Source organism: Pristis pectinata, chromosome 22 (assembly GCF_009764475.1).
Source record: "Pristis pectinata isolate sPriPec2 chromosome 22, sPriPec2.1.pri, whole genome shotgun sequence".
Lineage (NCBI taxonomy): Eukaryota > Metazoa > Chordata > Chondrichthyes > Rhinopristiformes > Pristidae > Pristis > Pristis pectinata.
The window spans coordinates 32,959,269-32,982,198 of record NC_067426.1 but is presented as its reverse complement, the minus strand read 5'-3'; the positions used below and the strand labels follow the sequence as shown (position 1 = coordinate 32,982,198).

The 22,930-nt window shown below is 44.2% G+C and overlaps 1 protein-coding gene across 1 annotated transcript; it reads left to right on the top strand.

Annotated features, from left to right (window-relative positions):
* Positions 1-4,941: 4,941 nt before the first annotated feature.
* Positions 4,942-21,461, top strand: LOC127581769 (NIPA-like protein 3). Its single transcript, XM_052036462.1, has 4 exons — positions 4,942-5,046; positions 5,419-5,482; positions 14,158-14,246; positions 20,293-21,461. The coding sequence occupies exons 2-4, from the start codon at positions 5,469-5,471 to the stop codon at positions 20,466-20,468; spliced, it is 279 nt and encodes a 92-aa protein (XP_051892422.1). The 5' UTR covers positions 4,942-5,046; positions 5,419-5,468; the 3' UTR covers positions 20,469-21,461.
* The last annotated feature ends 1,469 nt before the right edge of the window (positions 21,462-22,930 follow it).

The following is a 22,930-nucleotide window of genomic DNA, read 5'->3' as shown; positions in this document are numbered from 1 at the left end:
ATAGCATCATCCACTGCTCTTTCACAGTCTCAGATTATGCCTCTCACACTGCTATAATGTGGGAAGTCAGATGGTCACACATTGTGCAATTTCAAATCTAATGAGTAAGCACTGTCCTATCAAAGTCTGGGAGAATTGGTCACACGGAACCATAAACTTAGGACAGGGGTAGGTCATTCAGTCCTTCAAGATTGCTCTGCTATTTTATATGCTCATGGCTGATAATCCAAATTCAAAACTCTGCTCCTGTTTTTCCCCATATCCCTTGATCTCTTTACCCACTAATATTATATCTAACTTCTTCTTGAATATATTTAATGATTTGTCCTAACTGCCCACTGTGGTAGAGAATTCCACAGGTTTATCACACTGGTTAAGAAATACCTCCTCACCTCTGTCTGAAACAGCCGACCCCGTTTCATTAGGCCGTAACCCCTGGTTCTGGAATATCTCTGCTGCATCTACTCTGTCCAGTCCTTCCAGGATTTTGTACACTTCAATGAGGTGCCTTCTCATTCTTCTCTAGTGACTACAAGCCCAATTGTCCTAATCTGTGTTCAGATGTCAGTCCTGCCACCCCAGGAATCAGTCTGGTGAAGCTTTGTTGCACTCCCTCCATACCAAGAATATCTTTCCTCAGACAAGGAGACCAATACTGCACACAGTACTCAAGATAGGGTTTCACCAAGGCCGTGTACAATTTCAGTAAGGCATCCTTGCCCCTGTACTCAACTCCTCCCACTACAAAGGCCAACAGACCTTCTGCTTCACCTGCATGTATACTTTCAGCGACTGCTGCACAAGGACACTCGGGGCTCGCTGCACTTGCTCCTTTTTTAATCTCTCACCATTCAGATTATAATCTGCATTCCTGTTTTTGCCACCAAAGAGGATAACCTCGCATTTTCCACATTATACTGTAAATGCTATGCATTTGCCTACTCACTCAACCTCTCCAAATCAACCTGGAGCCTCTCTACATTCTTTTCACAGCTCACACTGCCACCTAGCTTTGTAGATATTAGTTAATTCCCTCATTTTTAAATCCCTCATTAGTATGTATTGTGACTGGCTGAGGTTCAAGTGTTAAATTCTACATTACTCCACTGCCTGCAATTTGGAAAAGGATCCCTTTATTCCTAGTCTTTGTCTCATGTTTGCCAGCCATAACAGTACATTACCTGCAATCCCACACTGTTCTTTTACACTTGGTTACAGTGCTCTTCTTTTCTGGAACAGTGGGTAAGACACTATCCTTTCACATTCTGGGTCATATATTGTGCTTTCACACTTTTGGACAGTAGGTCACATTAGTCTGCAATGTATGATCCCTTGTCCAAGACTGAGAAAATGCTATGGCTAACCCACTATACAATGGTGTGAATATTTTGCATGTCTTTACAATAAAGGGGGAGATACAGATGTTGATATGAAGAGGGAAGTATATGGTATTTTGGAAGTAATAAACCTAATTAGTGAAGATCTTCAAAAATGGTTAAAGCACCAGACCAAATAAAATGTATCCCAGGCTCTTAAAAGTAACAAGGGAGGAAACCGTGTGGGCTACAACAATCACTTTGCAATCCTCTTTGACCATAGATGGTGCTGAAGGACTGCAAGGTTGTTGGTGCAGTACTGTTGTATAAAAAGGGAGAAAGGGATACACCAAATAACTAAGGCCAGTCAGCCCGACATTAGTTGTGAGCATTCTCCTTTTCCACTGTCTTTCCGAACTGGAACAGAGAGTCAGACTTGGTTCCTTCACACTCTAGGACAGTAGGTTTCTAACTGTTTTTCTTTTCACACGCTAGAATAGTGGGTCAACACTGTCCCTTCACATACTGGGGCAGTGGTTCAGTAACTTCACTCTCAAGAATTGGGTGAGGCACTATCCTTTCCCACTTTTGGGTAGTGGATCAGGCACTGACCTCTTTCATACCCCTAGACAGAGTGTCAGACATCATCTTCTCAATCACTGGCATATTGTACTTGACGTAGCCCTTTGACATTCTAGGCCTGGAGGCAACTCAGGGTTCATTCACACTGAGACACTGTCCAATATTCTCTTTTCACATCTTATGACAGTGAATCAGTCATTTCTGCTGAGTCAGACTCAGAACGTTAACATACTGAGACAGCAGATGAGACACTGTCCTTTCACTCCCTTGAACTGTGTCGGATCCAGCCCTTTCACTCTAGGCACTAGAGGTCACATACTGTTCCTTTGCACTATGGGTCTGGATAAGACACTTCTTTCACACGACCTGGATTTGTAGAATCAAATTTGTGATAACAAAGGAGGCCATTGAGCCCATTGTACTGATGCCAGCCAGAATTAATCCCACTTTCCAGCTCTTGGTCTGTGGTCTGGCAGGTTATGGCTGTTCAACCAAGTAATTTTTTTAATGTGTTGAAGGTTTCTGCTCCACCATCCTATCAAGCAACGAGCTCCAAATCCACCTCTGAGCAGAATAATCTTTTCTCTACTCCCCTTTAATCTTGCTCCAAATGAACTTAATCCTATATCCCTTGGTTACTGAACTCTGCCAAGGGAAATAAATCCCATCTACTTACCATTGCCAAGGCCTCTCAATTTTATAAGACTCAGTTACATATCATCTCATTCTTCATTGTTCCAGAAAACATAACTGCAGCATACAAGCTCCCACTTCTCTGCTTTGAATTCCATTTGACATGTTTCTGCCTATCTAATCAGTCCATAGTATTCTTTCCGTAGCCTAAAACTTTCTTCTTTGCAATCAACCACACCGCCAATTTTGGTCTCAGTGGCAAACATCTATATTAATGCCAATGCACAAGCCCAAGTCATCTACAAGTACTATGAAAAGCAAGGAGCCTTGTACAAGCTCCACAGAATTTTTCCTGCCTACAGCCCTCTAGTCACTAAAGTTCCCGTTTTACCCTCTGTTTTCTGTCACAAACATCTTTTAGTCTTGTGTTGCTTTCCCTTGGATCCCATTGGCTTTTACTTTCTTGACCAATCTGCTATGCTGCACCAGTCTTTGATAAATGCTTTGCCAAAATCCATGCACATTGCATCACATGTTCTACCCTGATTGACACTCCTTGCTACCTTTTTATAAAATTCATTTTAGTCAGTAAGACATGGCCTTCCCTAAACAAATCCATGCTGACCATCCTTCATTAACTCCAGCTCTCTAAATGCTTATTAATGTTGTCCCTCAGAACAACTTCTAATAATTTGCCCATGACTAATGTCGGGCTGACTGGCCTTAGTTATTTGGTGTATCCCTTTCTCCCTTTTTATACAACAGTACTGCACCAACAACCTTGCAGTCCTTCAGCACCATCTATGGTCAAAGAGGATTGCAAAATGATAGTCGCAGCCCACACCGTTTCCTCCCTTGTTACTTTAAAGAGCCTGGAATACATTTTATCTGGTCTGGTGCTTTATCCACTTTTGTAGATCCTCACTAATTATGTTCATTACTTCCAAAATACTACATTCTTCCTTCTTAATGTCAAAGTCTGTATCTCCCACTTTATTGTGAAGACAGATGCAAAATATTCACACCATTGTATAGTGGGTTACCCACAGCATTTTCTCAGTCTTGGAAAAGGGCTCACAGATTGCACACTACTTCTGGGGGGAAGTGAATCAGAGACTCTTACCAGTTCTGATGAAGGGTCTTTGAAATATTAACTCTGTTTCTCTTTCCACAGATGCTGCCTGAGCAGTTGATTATTTCCAGCATTTTCTATTTTTATTTGAGATTTCCAGCATCTGCAGTTTTTTTCTAATTTTCACTTTCACATTCTGGGGTAGTGAGACAAACTGTATTCTTTCACAATCAGGGGTTATGAGGTAATCACTTTCTTTCACGCTCAGACATTGTGTGTCATATACATTGTACAAGTGTGAAAAGACAGATAATGTCCTTTTACTCCTGGCACATTGGTCAGAGATTCTCCTTTAACTTGGACTGTAAGTCACAGACAACAGTTAAACCCTGGAGCAGTGGAACGTATGCTGTTCCTGCCCATTCTGAGAGTGGATCAAACCTTGTCCTTTCATACTCGGAGATAATGGGTCACATACAACCTTTTCACTGTCCATGTCAATACCTCAGCTATTCATTTAAGCAGACACAGTGAAAAAGATGTTTTCTACCACTTAACACTCTGGGACAGTGGGTCGGACTCTCCCACACTCCAGAACATTGGGTTATACAGTGTTCTTTTACTCATGGAACAGTGGTTCGGCAATTGTCTTTTCACCTGGTCAGCTACTATCTTTAGGATAGTGAATCTAACGTGGTCCTATTACACTGTAGAACAATATCCTTTTATACTGGGACAGTGGACGCTATCCTTTCACACTCTTACAGTAGTTCAGACACTGCTGTTTCTCTCTGGGACAGAGGGTCAGATACTGTCTGGGGTGCCCCCAGAACACTATGCAAAAGATACATTTCACTGTGTTTCGATGTACATGTGACTAGTAAAGATCTTATTCTTATCCTTTGCCACTTACATTGTATTTCAGACACTGTCTTTCTAAACTCTGTAACAATAATTCAAGCACTTTTTCATTTATCCCTTTATTTTCTGCAGCAGTATGACCAACACTGTCCTCTGGAACAATGTGTCAGCCTTGGTCACTGTAAGACACTGGATAAGATACTGTGCTTTTACACTCTGGGACAGTGAGACAATTCTTTTTGCACCATGGATCAGGCACTGTCCCTTAATGAGATTGGCGATGTCCTTTCATGCTTAGGACACTATTGCACATGCTGTTCTTTCAGACTCTGGGACAGTGAGTCAGAGACTGCCTCTTTACAATTTGGAATGGATTTATTATTTGGTCTGCAGTATGGCGTGGGAGGTACTGAGGTTTTAGTGTTAGTACACTATGTTCTTGGCGAGTGTGGTGTGGAGCATGAGACTGAAGCTGTTCCTTGTTTTACTGAAGGTTCCTGCGTGAGGTTTCTGAGCTGTATGATCCTTCCCAGATTGCTAGCGTCAGCTACATTTTTTCCACAACCATCGCTGTCATTGCTGGTGAGTATCTATGCCTTTCAGCTGGCATGTAATGTGACAAGCTAATGACCTCCAGGAGCTATTCAGTGGCTAGTAATAGAATGCTGTAATGGATAAGGGCACTACAAGTGGGTTAACAGCTTGAGAATAGTTAGGAGACTGCAAATGGGGTAGGAGTTTACAGGAATTACTCGGGAAGGTGCACATGGTGTACCAGCCCCCTTTGGTTCATGTGGAGTCTCCAAATGTGGTAGCAGTCCCTGTGAATAGAGAGAGCTTGTGTGTAGTGTTGCAGTCTGCAGATATAGGGGGTGGTGGTTGGTGAAGGTCAGAGGGGTGGCAGTGAAGACAACAAAATCCAGCCCATCCTGATTGACTTGTTTTGTTTCCTAGGGGCCACGTTTTACTTAGAGTTCAATGGTTCGGATGCTCTTCACATCTGCATGTTCATCCTCGGGTAGGTTGATGCTGTAAGTGCTCTGTCCATGCAGCAGCAGCAGGATTAATTTATGCCTCTGGCAATAGCAGCAGAAATGCTTGCAGATTTCCTGTTCCAACTTCTGATGAGTAATGATCATTTTTTTGTTTACTCTTGGCCACCTTTTCTCTTCTACCTGCCACAGCTTGTGTTGAGGGCAATACACAAGTTCTCGTTGCTGTGGGAGGTTTGCATCCCAGGCAGTGCAGGGTAATTGAAGTGTGTGAATGCATGGAACTGGGCCAATAACATTAGTGAGCTACTTAGAGGCAAGTTGTCACTTGATGTAACAGCAATAACAGAGTCTGGCTCAATGAAGGCGAGGACTGAAGTCATGTTTCTAGCCACAGGGTACTCAGGAAAGGTAGTGATGAAAAAAAAATGGATGGCTGTATTGATGAATAAAACTAGCACTGGAGAGAGATGCAGGTGAGAATCCAAAAAAAGGATCTTCTAAAAGATGAATCCAAGTTAACTACAAATTAATTTCAGGTTGATAATAGAATTCCAATATTTTTAAAATGGTCCAACTGAAACTGCCTTGCCTTTACAATCCCTAATGAAGCAACTTAAAATACTGTGTTCTACTTGCTGCTCCCCAACTGTGCATTCCTCTGCTCATGCCCAATTTCTTACACCCCATCATTGGCAGCTCTGGCCCATTATCAAACAGGTTGGTAACACATATGCTTGCAGACTAAAACTAGTTTATTTTGGATAAGGGGAGAGGAGTCTGGGGTAGCTGGTCTGCATTTCACACCCCTTGCTCTGCCCCTGCTCCAGCTGTTGGTAACTGAGCCAGGTGCAAGTCAACACTGGATTAGACCTGGATCTGAACAGAGCTACAGACCTAGAGTGAAAGTGGGATAAAGTTTTCCCACCAGTCCTGGGGCCAAGGAAATTGCCCCAAACTTGGTACAGCTCCTAACTAGTTGCTGGAGAATTAGCAGAGTCAAGTCTTGCATCACACCCTCCTGTGCATTTCTCTCTCTCTCTCAATCATTTTCTCTCTCACATTTTCATTCCTCCTCACAGCAAAGAGGTGAAGCAACAGAGGAACTGTGTGTATCCAATAAAAAATGGAAGATGTGTTTGACCTATTTCTGGAGAACTTGGGGACAAGTGGACCATCTTTAGTTTGAAGAGCATCTGAGTAATAGTGATGGTAAAATCAGATTTAGAGTAGATAGAGAAAAGGCTAAGGAACAGTCAATCAAAATATTCCTAATATATGGAGTAGTTTCAATGAGTCGAAAGGGGATTGACCCAGGTAAATTGGAATCAAAAATTGATTGGCAAGTAATAATTAAAAATAGGAGTCCTCCGGACTAAACGTACTATATTTAAATGCTGTAGCATTAGGAATAAAGTAGATGACCTAGTGGCACAACTACAGGTTAATAAATACGACATTGTGGCAATCACCGAGTCATGGCTTCATGATGGATGTGATTGGGAACTGAATGTCCAGGGGTACACAGTGTATAGGAAGGATAGGCGGGTGGGCAGAGGGGGAGGTGTGGCCATGATGGTTAGTAGTGATATAAAATCAATAGAAAGGAAGGATATTGGGTCAGAGGAGGTGGAATCCTTGTGGGTGGAGCTAAGAAATATTGAGTATAATATACTGCATCCTTTCCAAGGCCAATTGTGATTTTGTGAAGTGTGCTGTCCTAATGTAAATACATCATTCAGTTGGAGCCTGACTAAGACACTGTAGATCCAAAGCACATTCATCCCTATGTATTACAGCAAGTATCGGCAATTGTTTGAACTGGGTGCCCTTAGAAAATGCAGCATCTTTTGGTATGCTTAAGACCTTCTGCAAACTGTTGAGCACCAGAGGAACAGGAGTGATTGAGGCACTTGAACTAAACTTAAAATAAATTGTTGATATCATCATCCTAACAGAGCTCAAAAAATATATAATTTTCTCATCCATGCCAGGATGAGGTTAATCCATGTGCCTTTCCATTAGCTTTGAGTCATTTATTACCTAGACATCTAGATCACTCCCTAGTCTCTCACTGATTGTCTTGTATTCAAATTGGATGATCTCATCCTTGTCTACATAAAACTTCACTAGCCATGTTTTTAAACTTGCTCATTTATTCTTCTTGCTCCCATCTACAAAAGGTACTTTGCCTCCCAATCTGGTGTTGTTCAGAAACTTGGCATATACAACTCTGTTCCTTCCCTAGATGTGAATATACATGGTGAAAAGTTAAGACTACAAACAGAACCTAGGGAACATTACTGGTCACATCAGGTCACTCAGTACAGTCTCCATCTCTACCCTTGTTTCCACCTCCCACCCAATCACAACATATCAGGCTCCTCCAGTCTCTGGGTGTGTCCTGACCCATCATTAGATGTAGCAGCACAATTAAACACAGGTGGGAAGGAGAACCTCAGAGTCCTCAATATTGATGTGAAGTCACGTCATCAGATAAATCCTTGTAAATTTTTATGGGGCAGTAATATCGGGCATTAGATGGTGGGGTGTTGTAGCAGGTAGTATTCCTGCCTCACAGCTCCAATGACCTGGATTCAAGCCTGACCTCTGGTGCAGTCTATGTGGAGTTTGCACATTCTTGTGACCATGTAGAGTTTTTCTGGGTGCTCTGGTTTCCTCCATCCAGAGGTGCTGGATGTAGGATAATGGGCACTGTAGGTTACCCCTGGGGCAGGTGAGTGACAAGAGAATCAGGCTGTTGATGGGCATGAGAGAGGATATAGGTTAAAGGGAAATAAATGGGAGAATGGGATTGCTGAGACCCAGCATGAGCTCCAGGTGATGAATGGCCACCTCCTATGTTGTAAGAAAATGAGAATGTGAAAAAGGGGTTAATACTCATTCTACTCTGCACCAGAGTGATGTTGAACCTGGATGGGTAAATACCCATTTTATACTGTCCAAAAATCATGTGATATGAAGAGTCAGATGGTAAATATTTCCTGTAATTCTAAAATACAACTGCAGATGCCAGAAATCTGAAATAAAAACCAGAAGGGTTGGAAGTACTCAGCAGGTCAGGCAGCATCCGTGGAGGGAGAAACAAGAGTTAATGTTTAACATCAGGGTACCTTTCATTAGAACTGGGGCAAGTTTCCCATTCAAAAAAAAAGTTGCAGAGAAGGCTAAGAGATAGAGGGAACAAAGGAAAGTTTGTGATTGCGTGAAGGGCAGGAGAGGCTGAACAACTCAAGTGGTCATGTTGTCAGCTGAAAGTGGGTGGTGAACCAGAGTGTGAAGGAGATGAATGAATGAAATCTGAACCAAATCAGAAGGGGAGAGAAAAAAAAACAAATGATGGAAATGTGAAACACAGGAACAGAACAGCTAACCATCTGAAATTGTCAAATCAAATGCTGTGTCCAGAAGGCTATGATACATCTTTGTCAGAAGAACCAAAGTGACAGGGAAAGAGAAGCCACAGCCAAAGAGAAAGGAAGATGTGTTGGAAACACTCAACTGTAGTTTCCCTATCCACTATACTCTGTAGTGATCCAACAACATGGGCTCCATTTCCCATAAGAACACAAGAAATAGGAGCAGGAGGCGGCCATCTGGCCTGTCAAGCCTGCCCTGCCATTCAATAAGATCATAGCTAATCTGGCCACAGACTCAGATCCACCTACCTGCCTGCCTCCCCCCCCCATAACCCTTAATTCCTCTACTGCTTCCCTGGGCAGAGAATTCCACAGATTCACTACTCTGGGGGGAAAAAAGCAGTTTTTCCCCCTCATCTGTCCTAAACCTATTCCCCTGAATCTCGAGGCCATGTCCCCTAGTTCTAGTCTCACCTGCCAGTGGAAATAACCTTCCTGCCTCCCATCTTATCTATACCTTTCATAATTTTAATGTTTCTACAAGATCCCCTCTCATTCTTCTGAATTCCAGTGAGTATAGTCCCAGGTGACCACTCTAGGCTAACCCCCTCATCTCCAGAATCAACCTGGTGAACCTCCTCTGCACCACCTCCAAAGCCAGTGCATCCTTCCTCAAGGAGACCAGAAATGCACGCAGTACTCCAGGTGCAGCCTCACCAGTACCCTGTACAATTGCAGCATAGCCTCCCTGCTCTTAAATTCAATCCCTCCAGCAATGACGGCCAACATTCCATTTGCCTTCTTGATAACCTGTTGCACCTGCAAACCAACCTTCTGCGATTCATGCACAAGCACTTCCAAGTCCCTCTGCACAACAGCATGCTGCAATCTTCCACCATTTAAATAATCTGATCTTCTACTTTTCCTTCCAACATGGATGACCTTGCATTTACCAGCATTGTACTCCATCTGCCAGACCCTTGCCCACTCACTTAACCTATCTATATCTCTGCAGACTCTCCACATCCTCTGCTGATGACACTAAATTGAGTGGAAAAGCAAATTGTGCAAACTTGGATATTCTACACTCAGTCCCCTCTTCCAAATTGTTAATGTATATTGTGAACAGTTGTGGGCCCCAACACCAACCCCTAAAACACCCCACTCACCACTGATTGCCAACCAGAGAAACACCCATTTATGCCAACTTTGCTTTCTATTGGTTAACCAATCCTCTATCCATGGTAATACCTTACCCTCAACTCCATGCATCCTTATCTTATGGACAAGTCTTTTATGTGGCACTTTATTGAATGCCTTCTGGAAATCCAAGTATACAACATCCACTTGTTTCCTCAATCCACTGCACTCATATCCTCAAAGAACTCCAGTAAGTTTGTCAAACAGGAACTGCCCTTCCTGAATCCAGGCTGTCTGCTTGATGAAACCACTTCTATCCAGATGTCTCATTATTTCTTCCTTAATGATAGCTTCGAGTGTTTTTCCAACTACAAACTTTAAGCCAACTGGCCTATAGTTAACTGCCTTTTGCCTACATCATTTTTTAAAAAAAGGAGGCGTGACATTTGCTGTCTTCCAGTCCACCAGGACCTGCCCACAAGCGCCTCTACTATAACTTCCACCATTTCTTTCAGTACCCTGGGATGCATCCCATCAGGACCAGGGGACTTGGCTACCTTTAGGCCACTAGTTTGCTCATCACTACCTCTTCAGTGACAGTGATTATATAGAGGTCCTCACCTCCTATCACATCCATAACATCTCTTTGGCATGTTAGATGTGTCCTGCACTGTGAAGACAAACAAAAATAGTCATTCAAGGCCTTGGCCATTTCCACATTACCCAATATTAATTTCCCCTCATCTTCCAAGGGATCTACATTCACTTAAGCCACCCTTTTTACATATTATACAATCATAAAAACTTTATCTTTTTATATTTTGTGCCAGTTTACTTTCATAATCTGTCTTCCCTAATTGCTTGCTTAGTGGTTCTTTGTTGCTTTTTAAAAGTTTTCCCAATTTTCCAGTTTCCCGCTACTCTTGGTGACTTTGTATGCATGAGTTTTTAGCTTGATGCCTTTTTATTTCTTTAGTTATCCAAAGCTGGCTTTCCCCACCCTTACTGTCCTTGCTTTTAACTGGAATATACTTCTATTGAGCACCATGAAAACTCTTTTAAAGTCTTCCACTGTTCCTCAACTGTCCCACCATATAGCCTGTGTTCCCAGTCTACTCTAGCCAACTCCTCCCTCATCCTGTTGTAGCCCCCCTTGTTTAGACATTACACTGGTTTTAGATCAAACTGTTGCACCCTCCATTTGTCTGAGAAATTCAATCATATTATGATCATTCTTTCCAAGAGCATCCCTGTCTCATTGCATGGGACCAGATCTAAGACAGCACTTTCCTCCATAGGTTCACTAACATGCTGTTCAAGAAAGCTATCACAGATGCATTCTCTGAAGTCCTCCTCAAGACTGCCTCAACCAACTTGATTCACCCAATCTATGTGGAAGTTAAAGTCCCCCATGACAACTGCCATTCCATTCTTACATGCATCAAATATTTCTTGGTTTATTCCCTGTCCCACTGTAATGTTATTATTTGGTGTCTTATAGACAACTCCCACCAGTGATTTTTTCCCCCCTTTACTATTCCCAATCTCTATCCAGATGGACTCAACATTCTACTCCCTAGATCTTATATAGTCTCTCACTATCACCCTGATCTCATTCTTAAGAGCACTACTCCACCTCCCTTACCTTCCTGCCTATCCTTCTGTATTACCTGATACCCTTGGATATTTAATTCCCACTCATTTCACCCTACAACCACATTTCTGTAGTGGCCAGTAAATCATACCCCTTTGTACGGATTTGTGCCACAAGTTCACTGACCTTGTTTTGAAATACTACAGACATTCAGATAAAGTGCCCTTACACTTGTTGTCCTTTTAGAATCTAGTAACCTTTGTGTCCTTTGCATCTGACTTTTCTGTACTTTACTCTCACTTTTTTAACCTTTGCTCTGGTCTCTGCTTTGCTTCCCTCCATCTTTCTGCATGGATTCCCATCCCCCTGCCATATTAGTTTAAACTCTCCCCAACAGCAGCAGCAAACAATCTCCCAAGGACATTGATCCCAGTCCTGCCCAGGTGAAGACAGTCTGGTTTGTACTGGTCCCACCTCCCCCAGAACCAGTTCCTGTGCTCCAAGAATCTGAAACCCTCCCTCCTGCACCACTGCTCAAACCACACATTCATCCTAACTGTGCTGCTATTCCTACTCTGACCAGCACGTGGCACAGGGAGTAATCCTGAGATTATTACCTTTGAGGTCCTACTTTTTAATCTATCTCCTAGCTCTCTGAATTCAGCTTGTAGGACCCCATCCCGCTTTTTTCCTGTACCATTGGTACCTACATGCACCACGACAACTGGCTGTTCACCCTCCCCTTCCAGAATGCCCTACAGCTGCTGGGACATCCCTGACCCTTGCACCTGGGAGGCAACACACCAACCAGGAGTCCCATTTGCAGCCACAGAAGCTCCCGTCTATTCCCCTCACCATGAATCCCCGACCACTAGAGCTCTGCCACCCTCTTTCCTGCCCTCCTGTGCAGCAGAGCCACTCACAGTGCCATAATTGATGAGCCATCACCCCCAACAGTATCCAAAGCAGTATATCTGTTTTGGAGGGAGATGACCACAGGGGACTCCTGCCTGTTGGTCGTCCATTCCCTAGGCCTTTAAACTGCAGTGTAACCAACTCACTAAACATGTTATCCACAACATTGCAGATCTCCAAAGTGAATCCATGCACAGCTCCAGTGCCAACATGCCATCTGTCAGGAACTGCAGCTGGACACACTTCCTGCACACATAGTCATCAAGGACACTGGCAGCCTCACCAGGTTCCCACATTGCACAGAAGGAGCATGACATGGGTCTGTGCTCACCTATCATGACTACAAAGCTTTGAGGGAAAAAGAAGAGGCAGAAAAAAATGAATAAGAACCCACCCTCATCTTACCTTAGTGTTGCTCATCCTCCTCACTGAAGCCTGGTATTCACTCTCAAAATGGCCACTCCACCTCACCCTAACTTTATATCAGCTGCTGATAGTTAGCCGATCACCAAATTTACCTCTTAAGTTCCTGCAAGTGAAACAAACTTCTTCTCAAATCCCTTACTCTCACTCCAAGTCACCAACTCATTAGCTCCCCACTCTAGCACTGGCACACTCCTCTTGAGCCAAAGCCTCTACTTCCCCTCCCCCCAAAATGGCCAGTTGGCTTGACCCTTACTACTTTTTATTGGCTGGACCCTTACTACTTTTTATTGGCTGCTGTTAACTAGCCAGTGAGCCAATCAACTATTAACAACTTGCAAATGTGTCTCCTTTAGACTCCTGTAAGGTGAAACTCACAAGCACAAAGGCTCACCTCTTTTCAAATCTCCTGCTCCAAATGTTGCTCCCTCATGTTGCTTGTGTAGGCGTTCCCTCCCCTTCCCCGCCGCCCTCCACTCTACCAGCCCCACACTCAATGAGGCACACTCTTCAACTTTAAATAATCCTTCAGCGGTGCAGTCAAGGTGAATTATATCCAGAGTAAAGGGATAAATACATTCAGCACAGTACATAAGGAATGTGATATCAGGAATAAAGTGCTAGATCCTCATTCTGCACCATACACTGGGAAAGTGATTCCTAGAGTAAAGACTTAAATACACTCTTCACAGTGTACATGGGGAGTGATGAATCAGGAGAGTTGTACATTGTGCTTTTTGTTTTAAGGCCACTTTGGCAAAAACTACTAACTTTATCCATAAAGCAATTGACTATGCCAACCACCACCCGCCCCGGTTTCCATTCTCCTCATTCCCGTGCTTTCTTATTTCCATTTCCTGCCCAGCCTTAGCTGACTCTTCACTGGTCTTATAGATTCATTCTTCTTCCCCGGATGCTATTACTGCCCTGAGATCACCAAGTAATATTTGTCCAAGCTGACCTCAGAAGCAACCTGGTTCTCACTGTTTATATAATTTAGATTAAACAATGAAGTAGAAAGTTAGGATCTTTCATGGAGTAAATTTCTTAAACAGCAAATAGTTAGGATGTGGAACTCGATCCCTGGAGGAAAGGTTGCAAGGGAATCCATTGGAGGTTTCAAAAAGGAAAAATAACTCTACTACAAAGAAAGATCAAGAGAAAGGAACTAATTAAGTTGCTGTACTGGGATTTGGCGAGGACTTGTTGTGGGTATGATTCTTTGATTCTGATTTCTTAATTTCTTTAGCTCCTGCATCGCCTTTCTAGGAGTTTTTTTGATTACGCAGAGCAAGAAGAAGGCCTTTGAACCATACATCAACATGGATGTGATTCCAGGTCAGTAGTGATGCACATTGCTGGCAGAGCCAGGGATATATGAGGAAACACTGGGTTTGGAAGGGGGGTGGTTCGTGAGGATGTGATGGGGGAGTGTGAAAGAGCAAAGATGGAGGGCAAGGGAGCAGGGAGAGCAAGGTCAAGATTGTGAGGGGAAGGAGGATGCAAGGAAGTGAAGGGGGAGTGTGAAGGAATGAACGGAAGGGAGCAAAGAAAGTTGGGGAGGGAGTGAAGGTGGGGGGAAGGGGCGCGGGGAGAGCCCATGAGAGAGGGGAAGGAGCAAGGGACGAGGAGTAAAAGGGTAAGCTCAGTTTTGAAGGAAGTGATCAAGGTGGGGAAGGTCTGCGAGAGCAGGGATGGAGATCAAGGCAACAACAGGTGAGGGTGAGAAAGGGGAAGGGAGCGCACAGGAGCACGGAGGAAATTATGTAAGAGAGCAAAGGGAGGGTGAGGATGTAGGGGAGTGTTAGGGAGAGGGTGGCGAGGGAGGTGAGGCAAAGGAATAGTGGGGAAGGGCAAGAGGGAGGGGGAGGGAGCCAAGATGGTGATGGGTTGAAAATGGAGGGCAAGGAAGCAAAGGAGGAGGGGTTGAGGCAAAGGGAGGACGATGGAGCAGGGAGTATGAAGGAGTCGAGGGAATGAGGGGAGGATGATTGACGACAGAAGGGGCAGCAGGGAACCAAGGGAGAAGGCAAGAGGCCAAAGGAGAGAGTGAAGAAGGAAAGCAAATGGTGAGGGGGCGATGGAGTGAAGGTGCAAATCAATGGAGCAGGGGCAAAGGGGGAAAGGGTGAGGGAGCCAAGGGGGTGAAGTTGGAGACCAAGGAGGCATGGGTAAGGAGTGTTAACGTACTAAAGGGGAGGGCGAGGGACCGAGAGGGAGAGGGAGTGAGGTAGAAGTCCAAGGGTACAAGGCGGAGGGCACGGAATAGAACTGAGGGAACTACAAGGTAGTGGGTGAGAGAACGATGGATCAAAGGGACAGTTGTGAGTTGGGTGGGAGTGAGGCGAGAGAGGGAGTGAGGCGAGAGAGGGAGAGGCTGCAGATGGAGGAGGTAGAAGCAAAGAGGGATTGGGAGAGCAGGATTAGGGGCAAAGGTGGAGGGCAGGGGGGGCACAAAAGAATAAAAAGGTGTAGATGGGAGGCTGAGGGAACGAAGGAGAAGCTGAGGGAAGCAAGGAAGCCACGAGTGTGAGGGAAGGAAGGTGGGGGTGTGAGGGTGAAGATACAAGGAGAAGAGAGCAAATAGGTCATAGGTGAGGGAATGAGATGTGCGGGGGGGGGGGCAGTGATGGAGCAAAGATGCAGAAGGGAAGGGCTAAAGGGGGTAGAGTGAAGGGGAGGAAGACAAAAGGGGTTAAAGTAGACAGGCAACATTGCAAGGGAGGTGGGCACAAGGGAACAAAGGGGGAGGATGGGGAGCCTGGGGAGTGGATGGGAGGGTTTGTGTGTGGTGAGAGAGAGGTGGGGTATGAGGGAGCAAAAGTAGATCGCCGGAGACAGAGAGGGTGCAAGACAATGGGGTGGCGATCAGGGAGAGCGTGAAGGGATTGCAAGAGAGTGAAATGGAAGCTTGGGAAGAAGGTAAGTGTGTGAGGGAGGGGGAGAGCAAGTAATGAGGGAGGGTATGAGGAGTAGAGAGGGAGAGGCAGCACAGAACAGAAGAGCTATGTGGTAGACGGGAGAGTGAGGTGACAAAGGGAGGGTGAGGGGTGAATGTAAGGTGATGGAGATGGTGAGGGGAGTGAACGAATACACACGTATATGTGAAGGTGTGAATCAGGAGCAGGAATAGGCCACTCGGCCCCTCAAGCTGCTCCACCTTTTAATAAGATCACGGCTCAGCTCCTCATGCCTCTCTGCCTGTGGTAACCTTTCACACCATGCTTTTCAAATATTTATCTACTTCTGCCTTGAAAATGGTCAAAGACTATTCAAAGAGTCCCCTTGGAGGAAGAGATTCCAAAAAGCTCACAACCCTCTGAGAGAAAATATTTTACCTCATCTCTGCCTTGCCCCTTATTTTTAAACAATAACCCTTACTTCTAGAAACTCCCAAAGAGGAAAACATCTATCCACACATCTCATGATCTTTTACATGCTTCAGTCAATTGTTCTGTTCTAAAACTCAGTGAGTACATGCACATCCTGTCCAACCTTTTCTCATGAGACAATCCATCCATTCCAGGTGACAATCTAGTCTCTAAACCTCTGAACTACTTTCAATGCTTTAACATTGGTCCTTAAATAAGCTCTCTAATACCATATACTGTATGTTACTCTAGATGTGCTCTCACCAATGCCCAATAGAACTGAAGCATAAGACTGCTTTTGTGTTGAATTCCCCTCACAATAAATGATATTATTCTCTTGGCATTTTCAATTACTTACTCCACTTGAGTACTAGCTGTTTGCAAAGCATGCACCAGTAACCCAGATCCCCCTGCAATTTCTCATCATTTAAATAACATCTTTTTTTTTCAACTTTTACTGCCAAAATGAATCATTTTGCATTTTCTTACATCACATTCCATTTGCCAGACCTTCGCTCACTCACTTATCCCCTCTGCATCCCTGTGTTAACTCCTTACACCCTCTTCATAATTTACTTTCCTTTCAATCATTTTATCACCAGCAAATTTAACAACCATATCTTTGGTGACTTTGTCCAAGTCATTGATGTAAATAGTAAAAAGTTAAGGCCCCATCACTGCTCCCTGTGGCACATCGCATTTTGCCAACCAGATAAAGACCACTCTCTATTCTGTGAGTTCTATTTATAACAATATGTTACTTCTTTCATCATGAGCTTTTATTTTCCACAATAACCTTTGATATGGCACTTAAAATGTCTTTTGGAAATCTAAATATAGTCCATGCACTGGTTCTATGTTATTTCAGTAAATTCCAATAAATTAGTCAGCGTAGCGGATAGCGCTACTCTATTACAGCACCAGCGATCGGGGTTCGATTCCCGTCACTGTCTGTAATGAGTTTGTACGTTCTCCCGTGTCTGCGTGGGTTTCCTCCGGGTGCTCCGGTTTCCTCCCACATTGCAAAGACGTACGGGTAGGTTAATTTGGGTTTAAAATGGGCAGCACGGACTCGTTGGGCCGGAAGGGCCTGTTACCGCGCTGTAAATAAAATTTTAAATTTATGATTTCCCAGTCACGCAGTCATGTTGACTTTGCCTGATTGCCATGAATTTTTCTACGTGCCCACCCCCTCTCCCCAATGGGGATATCACCCTCCCTGGTATTCAGCGCTGTTGAAGAGTTTAAGTGTGCCACACACCCTAATTCTCCATCTCCTCATATCCTGGCTGATGGCTACTCTGAACTCTCTAGTTCTGGGGTGAGCAGCATCCAGGAAAGTTTCAGCTTTCTGAACACCATGCAGTGATTTCAGCAGCTCCTTAATGTCACTAACCCTGAACTCAACGTCCAAACAACTGGAGAAACTTTCTGCACACTTGGTTATCCTGAATCCATGAAGCATCTGAGAGTTCCTCAGCATCCCAGCATTTCACTGAAAGTTACCACATATGTACTTAAAATGGTTTTGCTTGGCACTTGATCCTTAGCACAGACACAGCCCACTGTCCAACTGCTGTACATCAGAGTTTATGTTTGCGGTAAGTCTTTTCTCACCCACATGGTAAACAGACCCATCAATTCCATACCAGCTCTTTGAAGAGCAATCCAGTGAGTCCTATTCTCCTGTTTTTACTTGAGCTCTTCTCCAGTTCCCTCATAAAAGCCCTGATTGACTCTGTTACCACAGGTAGTGAGCTCAAGATCAGAAACAGCCCCCTGAGAAAATAAAGTTTCTCCTCAGAAACATCCCGTCTCCCTCAGCTATCATTTTAAATGTGTGTCCACTGGCAGTCAGACTCTAATAATATCCTTTCTCCCTTGTGTGTATTCCACTTCCCATTAAGTACACCTGCACCACCCATCTCAACAACTCCATGTAGTAGGAAGTTCCACTTTGTCATCAGTCTCCAGTAGACATGTTTCTCCTGAATCCTCCATTAGATTTGTAACCCTTGTCCTGGTCTCCACCACAAGTGAGAACATCTTCTCCTTGTTTATCCTTTCACGATGTTTATTGGAGCATTCCTCAGATTTCTTGTCTGCAAAGGAGACATTCAGCATGTTCAGTCTGATAATAATTAGGGCCTGACAGATAATTAGGGCCTGAGTTTTGCTCTTTTTAGTTTTGGTTCTGTTCAGGAAAGCTTTTCATTTTTTATTATGTTTGGCAAAATCAAGTACTCATGGTTATTAATAATAATTTAACTACAGATGTATCAGTAATTATAAAGCACGACTAAACTGAAATTGGTAGTAATAACATTTACAGAGTGAAAGCAGAATATGTTGGAGATACTCAGCTGGTCAGGCAGCATCTGTGGAGAGAGGGACAATAAATGTTTCATAAATAATTTCAATTTTGCATTTGGTCACGGAGAAGTTTTTCATAACTGACTTCAATAAGCAGGCTAATTCAGACTTTACCTTAATTTATTGGCAAACCCTTTGAGCATGGAATTATAAAGACCCTTTGTTTCTCATCTCATGTCTGCTCAAATTTTACTTTGTCAGCCTTTTGTTTTACTGCTCTTTTATAGAGTCCGGCCCATTCTCCTATTTTGAGGTAAAACCTCTCCAGTCCCTTATAAAAGCCTTGATTTACTCTGTTACCACAACGGGATTGCTAAGTAGTCCATATGAGCATTTTGAAAGTCACGTACATTATTCTTAAATTAAAATGAATATAAGAGTTAGGTCTTCATGACCGACATATACTGCTGCAGAGTGTTCTACTGCGGAAAAAAATATAAACCAAGCAGCCTTCCATGGATGTAAGACATGACATGAGAAACAAAGGGTCTTCATAACTCCATGAAAATCAAAAGATTTTGCCAATTTCTGTTTTTTGAGTTAAAAGTGAAGATCTCAGACCGCCCTGATAGCTTTGATATTATTCCACCCAAATCTGAAGATCACACCCAAATCTGAAGATCACACCCACATTGAAGATCACACCCACAGTGAAGATCACACCCACAGTGAAGATCACACCCACATCTGAAGATCTTCACCCACAGTGAAGATCACACCCACATCTGAAGATCTTCACCCAGTGAAGATCACACCCACATCTGAAGATCTTCACCCAGTGAAGATCACACCCACATCTGAAGATCTTCACCCACAGTGAAGATCACACCCATATCTGAAGATCTTCACCCACAGTGAAGATCACACCCATATCTGAAGATCTTCACCCACAGTGAAGATCACACCCACATCTGAAGATCTTCACCCACAGTGAAGATCACACCCACATCTGACGATCAACCCACAGTAAAGATCACACCCACATCTGAAGATCTTCACCCACAGTGAAGATCACACCCACATCTGAAGATCTTCACCCACAGTGAAGATCACACCCACATCTGAAGATCTTCACCCACAGTGAAGATCACACCCACATCTGAAGATCTTCACCCACAGTGAAGATCACACCCACATCTGAAGATCTTCACCCAGTGAAGATCACACCCACATTTGAAGATCTTCACCCACAGTGAAGATCACACCCATATCTGAAGATCTTCACCCACAGTGAAGATCATACCCACATCTGAAGATCTTCACCCACAGTGAAGATCACACCCACATCTGACGAGCAACCCACAGTGAAGATCACACCCACATCTGAAGATCTTCACCCACAGTGAAGATCACACCCACATTTGAAGATCTTCACCCACATTTGATCTTCACCCACAGTGAAGATCACACCCACATTTGAAGATCTTCACCCACAGTGAAGATCACACCCACAGTGAAGATCTTCACCCACATCTGACGATCACACCCACAGTGAAGATCACACCCACAGTGAAGATCTTCACCCACAGTGAAGATCTCAGACCGCCCTGATAGCTTTGATATTATTCCACCCAAATCTCCCTCTGATCTCCCCACACAGCTGAAGTCTGATGAAGATCCAAAACTCGTTTCTTTTCCAGGGCTCAGGAGCATGTTCGTTAAGAGTCCAGTGCAGCCGGAACTGAGTGGCTCTTTCTCCTACGGCACCCTGGAGCACAGTGCCAACCCAGTTGATAATCAGCATCCTGATGTCCCGCTGGACACGCAACATGAGCTCAATTCCTCTCACCCAGCGAGTGCGTCCAAGCAAGACTGAGCGCTGAACCTGAGAAGGATGAACCCTGCCATCCAGGCCAGTCATGGGCTCTGCTGGAGCTGCCCTCAGTTTCCCTTCCTTGGACTCTCCACCCTGTGACTGAAGCAACAGTGTGAGAGAACCATCACCGTCCCACGAGCTCCCATCATTGCTCCCCACTTACTGCTGTAAGATCTGAGGGAGCAACCAAACATGGTACGGAGTAATGAAGCTACATTACATGGGGAGACTCCTGCCCCGTCCCACGTGACGAATTACTCGTTGCACTTCCGATCCTTACTCACTTGGATAGCTGATCTGCAGCTAAGCTCCTTGCGTGTTCTGGCACAGGCTCCTTGGTGATTAAAATGCAAAGCTTCACCTTATTTAATGAAAGTTTGTATTTGCTGTACAGTAAAACTCTGATAATCCGGCACACTTGGCACTTTAGTGGTGCCAGATTAGCAAATTTGCTCTTATTATGTCCACAGCACATTTTTAATTCACTTCTGCATCAATATGACAGGTTTCCCAGTGAACCAGTTACATTTAAAAGGAGCACGGAAACAGGACAGGTCAGTTGAAAGACAGCTCAGGAAGTGGCCCCCCAGCAATCCAGAAGGGAGCTCAGGGATCAGGGCCCTGGGGAGTCAGGTGGGAGCGTGGGAACTGGGGCTCCGGTGAATGGAAGGGAGCACAGGAACTGGGGCCCGGCGGGTCAGACAAAGTATGGGAACTAGATCCATGAATGGGAGCGAGCAAAGCGGGGCAAATCGGAAGGGAGTGAGGCAAACTTTCCCCAGTGAGCCAGATGCCCAACAATCGGGTGCTCTGAACGGTTGGTTAGCGGATTATGAGAGTTTTACTGTATGCTGAGTTCATTGGTTTAAAATGTCTGTTTTATCTCTATTTAAAGAAACACCGGTTTGTTATTTTCTGCTGGACAGTAAATGTCTCCTCCGTACTGTTAAGTAACGGAGACAAATAACTGGTCAATAAAGATGTGCATTTATATATCGCCTTCCATGGCCTTGTTAGCCGAAAGTGCTTTATTGTCAGTGAAGTACTTTTGAAATGCAGACATAATCTAGTTTTGAGATTTGGAATGTTGTTGCATGACCTACTGGGATAACTTGTGCCCTGAACTTTCCACTAATGCAGATCTGAGCTCAAACAATCCCAACAATAATGACCTGTAGTCAGAAATGAGCCAGGTACTGCAGAGGGGTTTGGGAAATGAGGCACTTGGGGAAGGGGCCATATAGGGGATATTGAGGGCAGTGGCATTAGGAGAGTTAAATTTGACATCGAGCCACATAGGGTGATACTAAGGCAAATGCCTAAAAGCCTGAGCAAATAGGAGCATCTTAAAAGAGAGAGAGGAGTTGAGGGAAGGGAAGGGGAGGTTTTGGGATGACATTACCTAACGTAGGGTCCTGTCAGATAACGGCACAGCAGTGAATGGCAGAACTATTAAAAGCAAGGATCCTTGGGAGCTCAGATTTGGAGGACGGCAGATTTTTCTGAGATTTGTATGGCTGGAGAACAGTACAGGAGTTGGGAAAGTTTAAAGCCATGGAGGCATTTGAAAACGGGTGCAAGTTTTAAAATGAAACAATTGTTTACTCGTGAACTACTCTCGGGGTGATGGATGGACAAGGTCGTGCAGTTACGACATGAGCGGTGGAGATGTGGACACGAGGATTGTAGTGATAGGAACAAGGATGATCAGGAGTGTGTTATAATAGTGAAGTCTATCAGTTACAACGGTACAGTTGGTAGTTTCACCAGCAGATGAGTTGAGGCATAGGTGGGGCCAGACAGTGTTTCAGAGGTAGAAATAGCTAGTCTTAGTAATGGCATAGTTAATTGGTCAGAGCTTATGTCGGGGTCAAATTTAGCAAGGCTTCAAACAGTCTGGTTTAGACTTATAATTGCCAAAAAAAAGAGGGATGGAATTTGTGATGATAACTGAAGGTAACGGCTTCAATCTTCCCAAAACATGCACCGTAACTTCCCAGTACTGGATGTCAGACAAGCAGCCTGACCACTGAGAGATAGTGGGAGGGTTGAGAGAGGTGGTGAGAGAGAGCTGGGTGTCACTGAACAGATAAGAGTGCAACTGTGTTGTAACAAACTGTGTAATATCACTGAGTAAGCACTGTGGCAGTGGTCAGTGAGATCATGTGGTCAGGTTAGATACTTGCATTGTTCCAGAAGTTTGGGGGTGGGGTTGTTCCTGTGAGGCAGCAAATAACTTTGTATGTCCCTGGCTCCTGACCACTACATTATTATATGTAATTAATATAAAAGTCTACTTCTCTTTAGGTTTGACATGGATAGAAAAGCAGGCAGTCTATTCCAGTTGGACAGACTGGCCAAAGGGGATGAATTCAATCTAACATCTGAGAGAATTTCCTAAATGCTGCTAACCATTGCAAGAAACCTTCAAAACTGATAAATTTAACAGGAGAAGGCAGGAG